The 11,460-nt window shown below is 32.6% G+C and overlaps 1 protein-coding gene across 1 annotated transcript; it reads right to left on the bottom strand.

Annotated features, from left to right (window-relative positions):
- Positions 1-9,690: 9,690 nt before the first annotated feature.
- On the bottom strand, positions 9,691-10,801 carry LOC127735248 (toll-like receptor 4). Its single transcript, XM_052245365.1, has one exon. The coding sequence runs from the start codon at positions 10,696-10,698 to the stop codon at positions 9,889-9,891; it is 810 nt and encodes a 269-aa protein (XP_052101325.1). The 5' UTR covers positions 10,699-10,801; the 3' UTR covers positions 9,691-9,888.
- Positions 10,802-11,460: the final 659 nt, after the last annotated feature.

Genomic DNA, 11,460 nt, shown 5'->3' with positions numbered 1-11,460 from the left:
CCCAAGTTTTTGGTGGGGTCTTTAGTTTTCTATGTTGTGTCATCTGTACTATTATTTGTCTGTTTGTCTTTTATTTTTGGCCATGGCGTTGTCAGTTTGTTTTCGATCTATGAGTTTGACTGTCCCTCTGGTATCTTTCGTCCCTCTTTTGTGCTAGCTATTAGGAATTAGTTCAAACATCGTATCGATGCCATTCAACAAATCAGATATTCTCCTATCAGGGATTTATAATGATAATTCGGAGGACTTCCGTATAAGATACAACTATTAAAAAAAGAGACGAATAAAGGCAACAGTAGTATACCACTGTTCAATAGTCATAATTCGATTAAGCAAAAACAAATCCGGGTAACAAACTAAAACCGAGGGAAACACATCAACTATAAGAGGAAAACAGCGGAACAACAGAAACACTGAGCTACAACAAAAGCAAACGCCAACATACATAGAAACGGACTGTAGATAACAACTGCCATATTCCTGACTTGGTACAGGACATTTTAAGAAAATATGGTGGGTTGAACCTGGTTTTATGTCTATCCAAACCTCCCGATTATATGGCAATGTTAAAAAATACCGCTAAAATGACAACACTACGCGACAGGAATACAGTACAAACAAATGCAAGAACACTCAACACAGAGAAATACATAAATAAATAATATAATAGTACATTACAACATGTAAACCGCAGAATAACAACGGACACCTCCTATGAATTTACGACAGCACACCAGGACACCACAAAAGAAATATAAACTGCACGTCACATGAATGGACCAACGTCACAAAAAGGGACGTATTTGTTCCGACGTTTATATTATCACAGGTAAATTTCTAAAAATATAATAGATTTGTTTTATATATAGACACGTACAAGAATATACAATTGGGATTGAGCTTGTAATGGTGTTATTTTATTTATTTTCTAACCATGACAAGAATATTAAAATGAAATTGTGTTTGTTATGGTGTTATTATTTGTATTTTCTAACCATGTCGGTTTTTCTTCTAAATCATACCTGTGTATAAACAAAAAATTCGACGAAACATACCAAAGACACATTCAAACTCACAAGTCGAAAATAAACTGACAACGCCATGGCAAAAATGGAAAACGATCAAAAGACAAATGACAGTATACAAAACACAACATTGAAAACTAAGTACTGACAACACGAACCCCACCAGAAACAAGGTGATCTTAGGTTCTCCGGAAAGGAAAGCAGGTCTTGCTCCACTTGTGGCACCCGTGGTGTTGCTAATGTAAGTAAAAACCGGTGATAAGTCTAATTCGGTAGGTAACATTCGAGCAAAACAGGACGGGATTGTGGATACAATTGGAACATACCCGTCGTTATCTGTTGAGTAGATATTCCATAAAGGTCAAGCAACTCGTGATGGAGTCTGTAAAATTGTCGAAGTTTATCATCTTCATTGTGAGCAGAAACCCTCTATCAAGGAAATCATGATAGGAAATGCAATTTCTGGAATATCGTTTCAACTGGGAGATATATACTCCATATGCAGGTGCTGCTGGAAAGTTGCTACACAGAAATGGAAAGTTCACAGTTGAGAACCTAAAATCATCTCTTATGTCATAAAGTTTTGTTCTCAACTGACCCTCATTGTCCCTTTTTTAGATCTAAGTAAAGTATTGAAGCAGACAACTGTATATGTTGTACCTTTTATTTCAAGTTCGATTAGATGGATGCGTGCAACATAGTCACCAAACTTTGAATTATTTAGTCAGAGGACATCATCTTTATAGCGAAAAGTGAAGTTAACAGATAATGATAGCTTTTTTAAATTCAGACAACTGTATATGTTGTATCTTTTATTTCAAGTTCGATTAGATGGATGCGTGCAACATAGCCATCAAAACTTTGTATTATTTAGTCAGAGGACATCATCTATATAGCGAAAAGTGAAGTTGGTCCGAGTACACAGTTATTTCGTAGTGCATTTCTTTTAGACAATAAATGAAAATAAAAAAAATCCCACCTGCGCTTTCTCAATAATATTTTTACAGTGTGTTGTACTACTTTTGGGACAAATCATATCAAAATTATAGAAAACTTCATCGGCTCTAACTCAAAATATGGACAATTCTATGTTAAGGGGGTCTTAAAATCTTTTGACAGCTTCCGAAGTGCTAATTTTTAACCTTTTTCAGCTGGACCAAATCACTACTTAACTTTACAATTCATGACCCAAATTTTTTTACAGTGTAATTTCATCCCCCTACTTGCTATTTGAGGCATAAAACATGAAGGAATACATTTGGAAGGGGTACTAAAAAAATTGGCAAGCAACACACTGTCCACACTAGGGACTTTATTCGTGGACAACGAAAATCAAAGGACGATAACTGTGTACTCGGACCTAATAGGATAGAAAAATTTGACCAATCTTAATAAAACTTGGTATGACTAAAGCTTAATAAATTATGAGACTGCTGACAAAGTTTCATGGCAATAGGATATATATTATAGACAATATGATAAATTCTATATTCAACTTCGCGTGTTAAATTTTGACGTTTAAATTGAAAAATTTCAACTATCAACATTTGGGGCTTTAAAAATCAAAAAATTGCAAAAAATTACATTTTAAAGGCCTTAATATATGACATATTATCTATTTAAAGCAATAGAATACTCATTTGATTTATCAGACTTATCACAATTATTTAAAAGTCAAATTTATATGAGCCTGTGCCAAAAAATGGAGGTTTTCCAATGAAGGGGGGCCTTACATGAAGATGTATTATTTTCCAGCAATTTTAAATTTGTGGAGTTTTTTGGTTATAAATAATCCTTACATATGTATTAAATGTACTTTAAATGGAAAGAAAAATTACAAATAGCATACCATATTAGTATAAAAGGGTCTTAAGCCAAGTAAGACTGAAAATAATTTAGGGTCAATTTAGGCCGTAGCACATATTTACATTTAAAAATGCATACTGAAGCTATAGGAAATAAAAATTTGTGTCTTTTTTATAATTTCTATACTCAGGTTATATGATACAATAAATCTGAGCATAAAAGGACTTTTGCATTCAACTTTTTTTGCAGACAGTATGGTCTGATACAAAGATTTTTCACTTTTTAGTGAAAAACTTGCATGCAATTTTAGCCTCAGCAGGCTTATATTTGAACCACTTGCTATTTAACATAAGAAAAGAAAGATACTATGTGAAATGAAACAGGTACAAAAGACATTGTGAAGTGCTTTTAATACAAATTTAGTGAAATCTTTATTATGGACTTCAACTTTTATGTACCTAGGTCCTCACATTTAACTTGATCCAAACAGGCCGTTACACGAGGGTCATTTATACAACACATTTTGCACATATTGTCTGAGATAATCTTATTTTCTGTAGATTCAGAGTTCACAAATGAGTAATACAACTGGGTTAAAGCATAGAAACACAAATATTGACACAGGAAAACCTGTCACATAGAAAGTCAGAATGCCACTTATGCATCAAAATTGAAAAAGCTTTGAAATGCTTATTTTGACCATATAATGCCAAAATGGATAATTTTGGCAGAATTTCTATCAAATAAATGTTTAAATCCTTTAGTTTCATGCTATCTGACAAATTGACACCATTAAATCATTCAGGGAAGTTGCCAAAGTACAGATTCTATATTTACTGATTTCGCCTCTTAGGTCCGAGTACACAGTTATTTCGTAGTGCATTTCTTTTAGACAATAAATGAAAATAAAAAAAATCCCACCTGCGCTTTCTCAATAATATTTTTACAGTGTGTTGTACTACTTTTGGGACAAATCATATCAAAATTATAGAAAACTTCATCGGCTCTAACTCAAAATATGGACAATTCTATGTTAAGGGGGTCTTAAAATCTTTTGACAGCTTCCGAAGTGCTAATTTTTAACCTTTTTCAGCTGGACCAAATCACTACTTAACTTTACAATTCATGACCCAAATTTTTTTACAGTGTAATTTCATCCCCCTACTTGCTATTTGAGGCATAAAACATGAAGGAATACATTTGGAAGGGGTACTAAAAAAATTGGCAAGCAACACACTGTCCACACTAGGGACTTTATTCGTGGACAACGAAAATCAAAGGACGATAACTGTGTACTCGGACCAGTTAACAGATAATGATAGCTTTTTTAAATTCTTCCTGAGTAGCTCATGTATTCAAGTTTTTAACAGGCGTGAATACTGGTTTTTCTTTATTATCTAAAAGCCCAGCACTATTTGAGGAATATTTTACACATTTTGAGTTATGTTCACATTCAGAATAGGATTCTGCTATTCCAAAACCATCGTCTTGGTAAAGAACTATGTTCACATAATGTTTTCTCCAAAAGTTGACTCTTTCTTTCAAGCATTTAAAAAAAAGGAAAGGACAAGAGGCTATCCCGAACGGAAAAATTAAAAAAAACAGTTATACTTGTTCTTCCATGAAAACCATGATAAGGTTTGCTGCCGCGGAAAACATTAAAATGAGGATACTCGGATTTTGAATTAAATTTAGATAGAAAATTATCCCGTTTGAATAACTGTAAGGCTAATCTCCAGTCTTCAAATTAATTTTTTTCATTTTTAACATGTTTGTTTACAAAACTAAGGTATAAAAATAAATCTTTTCTTGTTTCCTTCATTTTCCGCTACTCTTAAGGAGTTTACTACAAAAGGCTAAAGGGAACTTCATAAGCACACCTCGATTTTAACAGATATAAAGTAGTTTCATCTACATATTCTTTAATGCAGATTTATAATTTTTCATTAACGTTTTTTTCAGATATGAACTTGATGCAACATTTACGGAAGTCGAACTATACACCTCTATCACGATGTTGACGGCCGGGAAAAACAGCATGATTTGATAAAAAAATGAATGAGTTTATCTTATTCAGTGGAAATTTTATAAAACCAATTTTGTGTAATTTATTCAACTGTTAACTTAACTCCGGTAATTTTCCAAAAAATATAAACAAAAGCCTAACACATTTTTAAGAAGGGACAATTAAAATGAACCGGGTGACTATCGTGGTATTGTGCTCGTCTCAAATGATGGTAAATTGTTCTCGTCTATGATCATGAAAGGCTCGCGGAGTGGAGCGACAAGCACAGCATACTAATAGACTAGCATACAAACAGAGGCACGGTTGTTGTTTTTGACAAGGATACGGGATGAACGACGCCATTTTCGCCCTCCATTAGTTGATTATAAAGTCACTATGTTTTGGTAAAAGAATATGCTGTTGTTTTCTAGATTCCGAAAAAGCTATGGATACATGTAGTGAGTCTCACCTGAAGTTATGGCTAAGACTAGTTAAAAATGTTATTACTGGTAAATTATAAAGTTTGATAAAGATAATGTATTAAAAAAGTAGCAGTTTAATGGCATTTTTTAAAACTTTTTTCTCAAGTAATGTTGGTCTAATGCCTATCAGTCTTTTTTTGTATAGATCTTACGTCCATGCCATGGGAATTGACCTTATAAGTAAAAAATGCTTAATTTTTATTTGATTATGTATGCTGATGATACGGTTTTACGAATAATTAACTGATGGTGTTAGCGCTGACCCAATGAGTGAATATGTCATGCATGTTAATGTTTCGAAAATAAAAATTAGAAAAAAGGCCTATTAAGGCGATTGAGAGATGGTTTGTAAATGATGAACCAATAGAATCATGTGAACAATTTGTATATCTTGGTGTATTGTTCGGTTATATAAAGGTAACTATGTTCACTCAAAAAATGTAAGTGAATCGAGCAGAAAAGGCAGTTTATAGTTGATTTTGAAAAACATATGATGATCGTTTTGAATCACGGAACTTTGCTTTAATTATTTGACCACATATATATCTAGTATCCTTAACTACTGCTATAAAGTTTGGGGAGCCTACAAAGCACATGACATCGAAATTGAAAAATTAAAAACAAATTATGTGATTTCCCATTATTCGTCAATTTTAGTTGTTTAAAGTGACATTCGTCGGACAATGTGGAATAACTCGGATTTATTTTGTTTAAAACTATTCGTGTTTTTCTAACAAGGTTGTTGTTCTCTTTGTTATAGGTACCCAATGGTTGAAAAAAATGAAACACAATAAAATTTGATACCTTTATGGTCTTCCAATATCTGTGTAAAGGAGCAGAATGATTAAATCTAAATAGTCATTGTGTATTTGATGCAGAATCCTATATATCAATATTATGTTGCTATTCCTATTGTAATCTTTGAACTTTTTATTTAGTTGTAATGCCTACATAATTTATAAGAAATGAATACTAATATACTTAGAAAAATATTTATTTCTTTCCGAAATAGTCCCTAGCTGTTGATTGTTTCATATGTTCTCTGTCGTTTTGATTTCATGTTGTTTCTTCATTAACTATTATCTGGACACTGAACAACGATATTCTGTTGTAAATAGTTGAAAAATGAATACACTCTACGAGCTGTATTGCTTACAAATAAAGTTATTAAAATTAGATATTCAACAACGGTAAACAAATGTTAAGTTTTAAAATTTCCAATGGAGATTATCGTACGGTCGTGTAAAGTTACTTAAAACTTTGGTGGATAGTTGTATCATGTGCAATCAAACCACAACTCTTTGTTTTATATTAACAAACGTTATAGTTTGAGGATATTTGGTAGATACATTTAGCTATGACTTTTCTGTTATCTATCAAACAGAAGCTATGTATGAAGATAATTATCTTCAGAAATAAAAGTAAACGAATTGAATTACTGGAAAATATCGTTCTCGTTTCCTTAGTGTAATCATACTTTATTAATTAAATTCAAGTTATATAATATACACAATTTGGCATTAACATATTAATACAACTGATTATTAACCAATGACTTAAGATATATTTTTAATTGTCCAGTAAATACAATTCCACGTGTCTGAGAACTGGTCGTTAATGCAGGTCTAATACTGAAAAACCGGCTGATAAAGAAATTTTTCTGGTCTAAATACAGGATTTTTGCTTCCGGTGTTTTGTTCAAAAAGGTGTCAGAAAAATTGATGTGTGTATTACGCAAAATATTAGATTTCAACAAGTTTGATGTAAGAGTTGTTGTTATTTTTCATATGTAATACTTCATTTTCTTTGGGTATATACGATTATGGACCGTAGAATAGATGAAAATCAAGAATTGTAAACCGTAAAAGAATATTTTTCTGAGGGCACAGTCCGAAGTGAGAGAAATTTGTTGGGTTGACAATCTTGGATATGCAACGCCGTTGCCATTTTGTTTACATACGTCAGTTACGTCATTTTTATGGGAGAAAACTCGTGTAAAAATCGAGAGGCTCAAATGGTAAATGACGGTAGTAAAAGTGTAATTCATTGCACGTTATCAATTTATATGGTTATTCGACATTCCTTGCATTAAAATGATAGTTAACCCAAATAATTGGTATTGATCCCATATGAGTCTTCCTACAGTCGTGTATATCCTCAGTCAGCTTTTGGTGGTTATTTTAAGTCATTGGTTAATAAAGGTGTCATAAAATGGGTGTTATATTAATCCTGTATTATGTCCTTGTATAGTCGTATTGGGTCTGGATCAACTGGATTGGCCATCGACTACGCTTGATATGAAAAAACCCATTTAATAACACTATAATAATCAATAGGATCCGGAAACAAGCTGTTAACTTATATTAATCCGTTTACTAATACAAATAATAAGAACATTTCATATGTGTAATACTCCTTGACAATCAAATGATTCCTTCCTAAAATACATTAATCACTTCATCATTTCATATCTTAAATGCACAGCTACAGATAAAGGTCTCTATGGAAGGTAACTTTGAAGAATAAAGTGAGGCACAAAGAAACCCACTTTGGACTGTACATTACTTAAGGTATTACACAAGGGAATTATTGTTTATTAGACATGTAGTCAATTTTAAAATACAGCATTTTTTCTATATATTTGTTTTGCGAAAAGGGTTTAACAAGTATTTCTTCCCTTGTTTAAAGCTCAAAGATATTGTCTGGATATTGTCAAGGTTAGATTACATGTTTTCCTGTCGACTGTTACCTTGAACATGTGAATAATTGGACATACTTTAGGAAATATCCATGACACATTAACATCTACCTTATCTTTGAGCCTACTTTGTATTTGAAGGTTACTCCAGAAACATTTGTTCGCAAAGAAATCGAATACTATTTTTTTATTCTGAATATGCATCTTATTGAAGTTGAAGTTTAAATCATCCCTTTGAAAATTTTACGGATGCCATCACAAGTTGGTTGACCGTTATAGAATATTTGTTTCACAGATGACGACGGGTGTGTTCCAATTGTCGTAACCACAATCCTTTTTTTCCCAAATGTGATCTACCCGAATGAGACTTCGGTACTTCGATATAGGAAGATGTGGTATGAGTGCCAATGAGACAACTCTCCATCCAAGTTACAATTTATAAAAGTAAACCATTATAGGTCAAGGTATGGCCTTCAACACGGAGCATTGACTCACACCGAACAGCAAGCTATAAAGGGCCCCAAAAAATCACTAGTGTAAAACCATTCAAACGGAAAAACCAACGCATGTTACACAGTTTTACAAATTATTTGAACTAAATTAAGAAATATATCTCCCTCATGCAAAGCTATGATTCCTTGCCCGTCTTTGGCTATATTTTTTGTCCTTTTCGGTTTATAAGCTCTGCATTTTTTTTTTATAAGCTATGGATTTTCAAATATTTTGGCCTCGAGCATCACTGAAGAGACGTTAAATGTCGAAATGCGCATCTGGTGCAGAAAAATTGGTACCGTTAATGTTATTACTATCACTGGGTTGATGCCTCTGCTGGTGGACTGTTAGTCCTCGAGAGTATCACCAGCCCAGTAGCCTGTGCGTTAGTACTGGCATGAAAATACGGATATTGTGTTATTAAAATTTGCTGTTACAAATATTAGAAATTTTAATTAAGGAATATATCTCCTTCATACAAAGCTCTGATTCATTTCCCGGCTTGGTCTATACGTTTTGTCCTTTTCGGTTTATAAGCTCTTCATTTTCTTATAAGGTTTGGATTTTCAAATATGTTGGCATCGAGCATCACTGGAGATACTTTAATTGTCGAAATGCGCATTTGGTGAAGAGAAATTGGTACCGTTAATGTTATTACCGGCAACACAATCGACAGTTTTTATTAAAATTTGAAAACAGTATCAAACTATAAAGAGTTATTTGATTTATTATTAAGTGTTTCAGGTACATTTCGCGGATGACATTGACGTCACTCTGGTTTTTGATGGGGCTATGACCACTCGCACATAATTTATTGTGTTTTTTTTGTGGACTGTTGTTTGTCTCCACGTCTTTTTTGTTATTGTGTTATGTGTTTCCACTCATGGTTTTCTGATTCTTTTTATTATATTGTCACTTTTAATCTAGCTGGAATATTTTATAAAAGTTTTCACTTTATTGACTAACTGCAAAACATTAAACACAAAGCATCTCTATGCTCTTTAACTTCGTACTTTATTTGGCCCTTTTAACCTTTTTTTGATTTGAGCGTCACTGATAAGTCTTTTGTAGACGAAACGCGCGTCTGGCGCAAATACAAAATTTCAATCCTAGTATCTATGATGAGTTTATTTACAATGATAAATTATCAATTATTGAACATATATCTCATCAGTAGCATGTATGTACAAAAACAAGTGCTGGAGTAAGAATCTACAATACACTCAGCGATATGCATTCTTATTTATCTTGACTAGATAGAAAAAAACATACGGAAGAACACTTTGAAATAAATAATATTTACGAAGGAAACCCACTTACATAAGTGTATTATGCGTGGTATACTAAACATTCTGTTAAATCTTGTTTCTTTATACACTATCAAAAGAACCAAAGTCTAAGCTTTTGCCAAGCCATTTGAACATCTTCCTTCTCAATCGGCCATTGGATTAAAAGTACATCTTTCCAAATAGTGGAAAATTCTACAGGAATAGTATCCAAAGGGATATCTTTTGTAATAACAACAATCTTTTGAAGATTTTTGGTAAACTTTTCATACTTTGCTCGCTCGATTTCAAAACGAGTCCATTCATTTTTAACAATTGACGGGGTTACTAAAAATATTATGTGTCTGCATCTGTTAATGGACGTAGCTCTTTCATAAGCAATCGATTCGCCTACAATGAAATCTCTATCTTCAAAGCAAACTTTGAATCCCCATTCCTCTTCTACTTTCTCTTGTAATTCTTTTACAAACGACTCACAGTCATCGGAATACGAAACGTAAACGTCATAATAAAAAGTTAGCTCGAGACCTTTCTCAGCAAATCTCCGGAAATTTCGAAAGAAAAAGAAAATTATCCTCCATCTGAAATTGTATAATAGAGCAATACAAAGCACACTCGATAAAACAGAAACCAATAATGACACGCCTAATTTGATCCATATGGTAGTATCACAGTCAACGAAATAATGATGAAAGTCTTCAGCGACATTTCTTGTATAGTTGTTGATACCTTTTCTTGAAGAAACCAAACAACTGTAATTACCATTATTATCCAACTTTACTTTAGTTGTCAACATCCAACGTAGAAATTTCCTGGTGTCACACGAACAAATTAATGGGTTATTACTTAGGTATAATTCAAAAGTTCCATGTTCTTTATGCTGGGTATCAATCCACTCTAGCATATTCTTTTCAATTGTTGTTAATTGATTGTATGACAAATCGAGTTCGACAATGTTATAAAACGTTGTAACTTCATCTGGAACAGTCTCAAACAAATTATGAGATAAATTGAGCTGTTTTAAATTAAGTAGTTGTCCAAGTGAATTTGCTTTGATCATCCAGATATAATTATATGATATATCCAAATTCATTATATTTGGACAAAACATTAATATTGTTGTACTAGTTTGTAAAATATTGAACAAGTGTGTTTCTTTCAAGATAAGTGTTTTAAGATGTATTAAAACTGGAATTTTTCTCTCTCCAATAGTTAATACTGAACTGATTCCTGACAAATCCAAATGCTCCAAACAATTTAATCCATCAACGGTTAAATGTGGAAAGATCTGTGTTTCAAAGTAAGATATTTCGAGGTGACGAAGTGAGCTGTTTGTTGTTTTTATTTCCCTAAAGGCATTTATAGCCATAACATGCGTTATTCTCACAAACTGGATTTGACTCGGAACAATTACTGTTACTGGAATGACCTTTCTTCCCCATTTGCCCTGAACCTGTTCAACTGTTGTATGATTATTTTTTGTTACTACGTCAAGGAAAACTGGATTTTTGAACCGTAATGGAAAATATGAATAATCAATTATTTTAATTTTGGTCAGCGTGAATAAAAATATGAAGAAATCAACTGCCCAGTTATCCAAACTAAAACTATTCGCAGATAACATAACATTTTCAAAGCACTCTGGACGTTGAAACGTAGTTAACGA

This window comes from Mytilus californianus, unplaced genomic scaffold (assembly GCF_021869535.1).
Source record: "Mytilus californianus isolate M0D057914Y unplaced genomic scaffold, xbMytCali1.0.p SCAF_3, whole genome shotgun sequence".
Lineage (NCBI taxonomy): Eukaryota > Metazoa > Mollusca > Bivalvia > Mytilida > Mytilidae > Mytilus > Mytilus californianus.
The sequence above is the reverse complement of the archived record's forward strand: the minus strand, read 5'-3'. Positions and strand labels throughout refer to the sequence as shown.

Excerpts from the sequence above, each read along its gene's own strand:
- LOC127735248 (XM_052245365.1), bottom strand. The coding sequence starts at position 10,698 with ATGCTAGAGTGGATTGATACCCAGCATAAAGAACATGGAACTTTTGAA.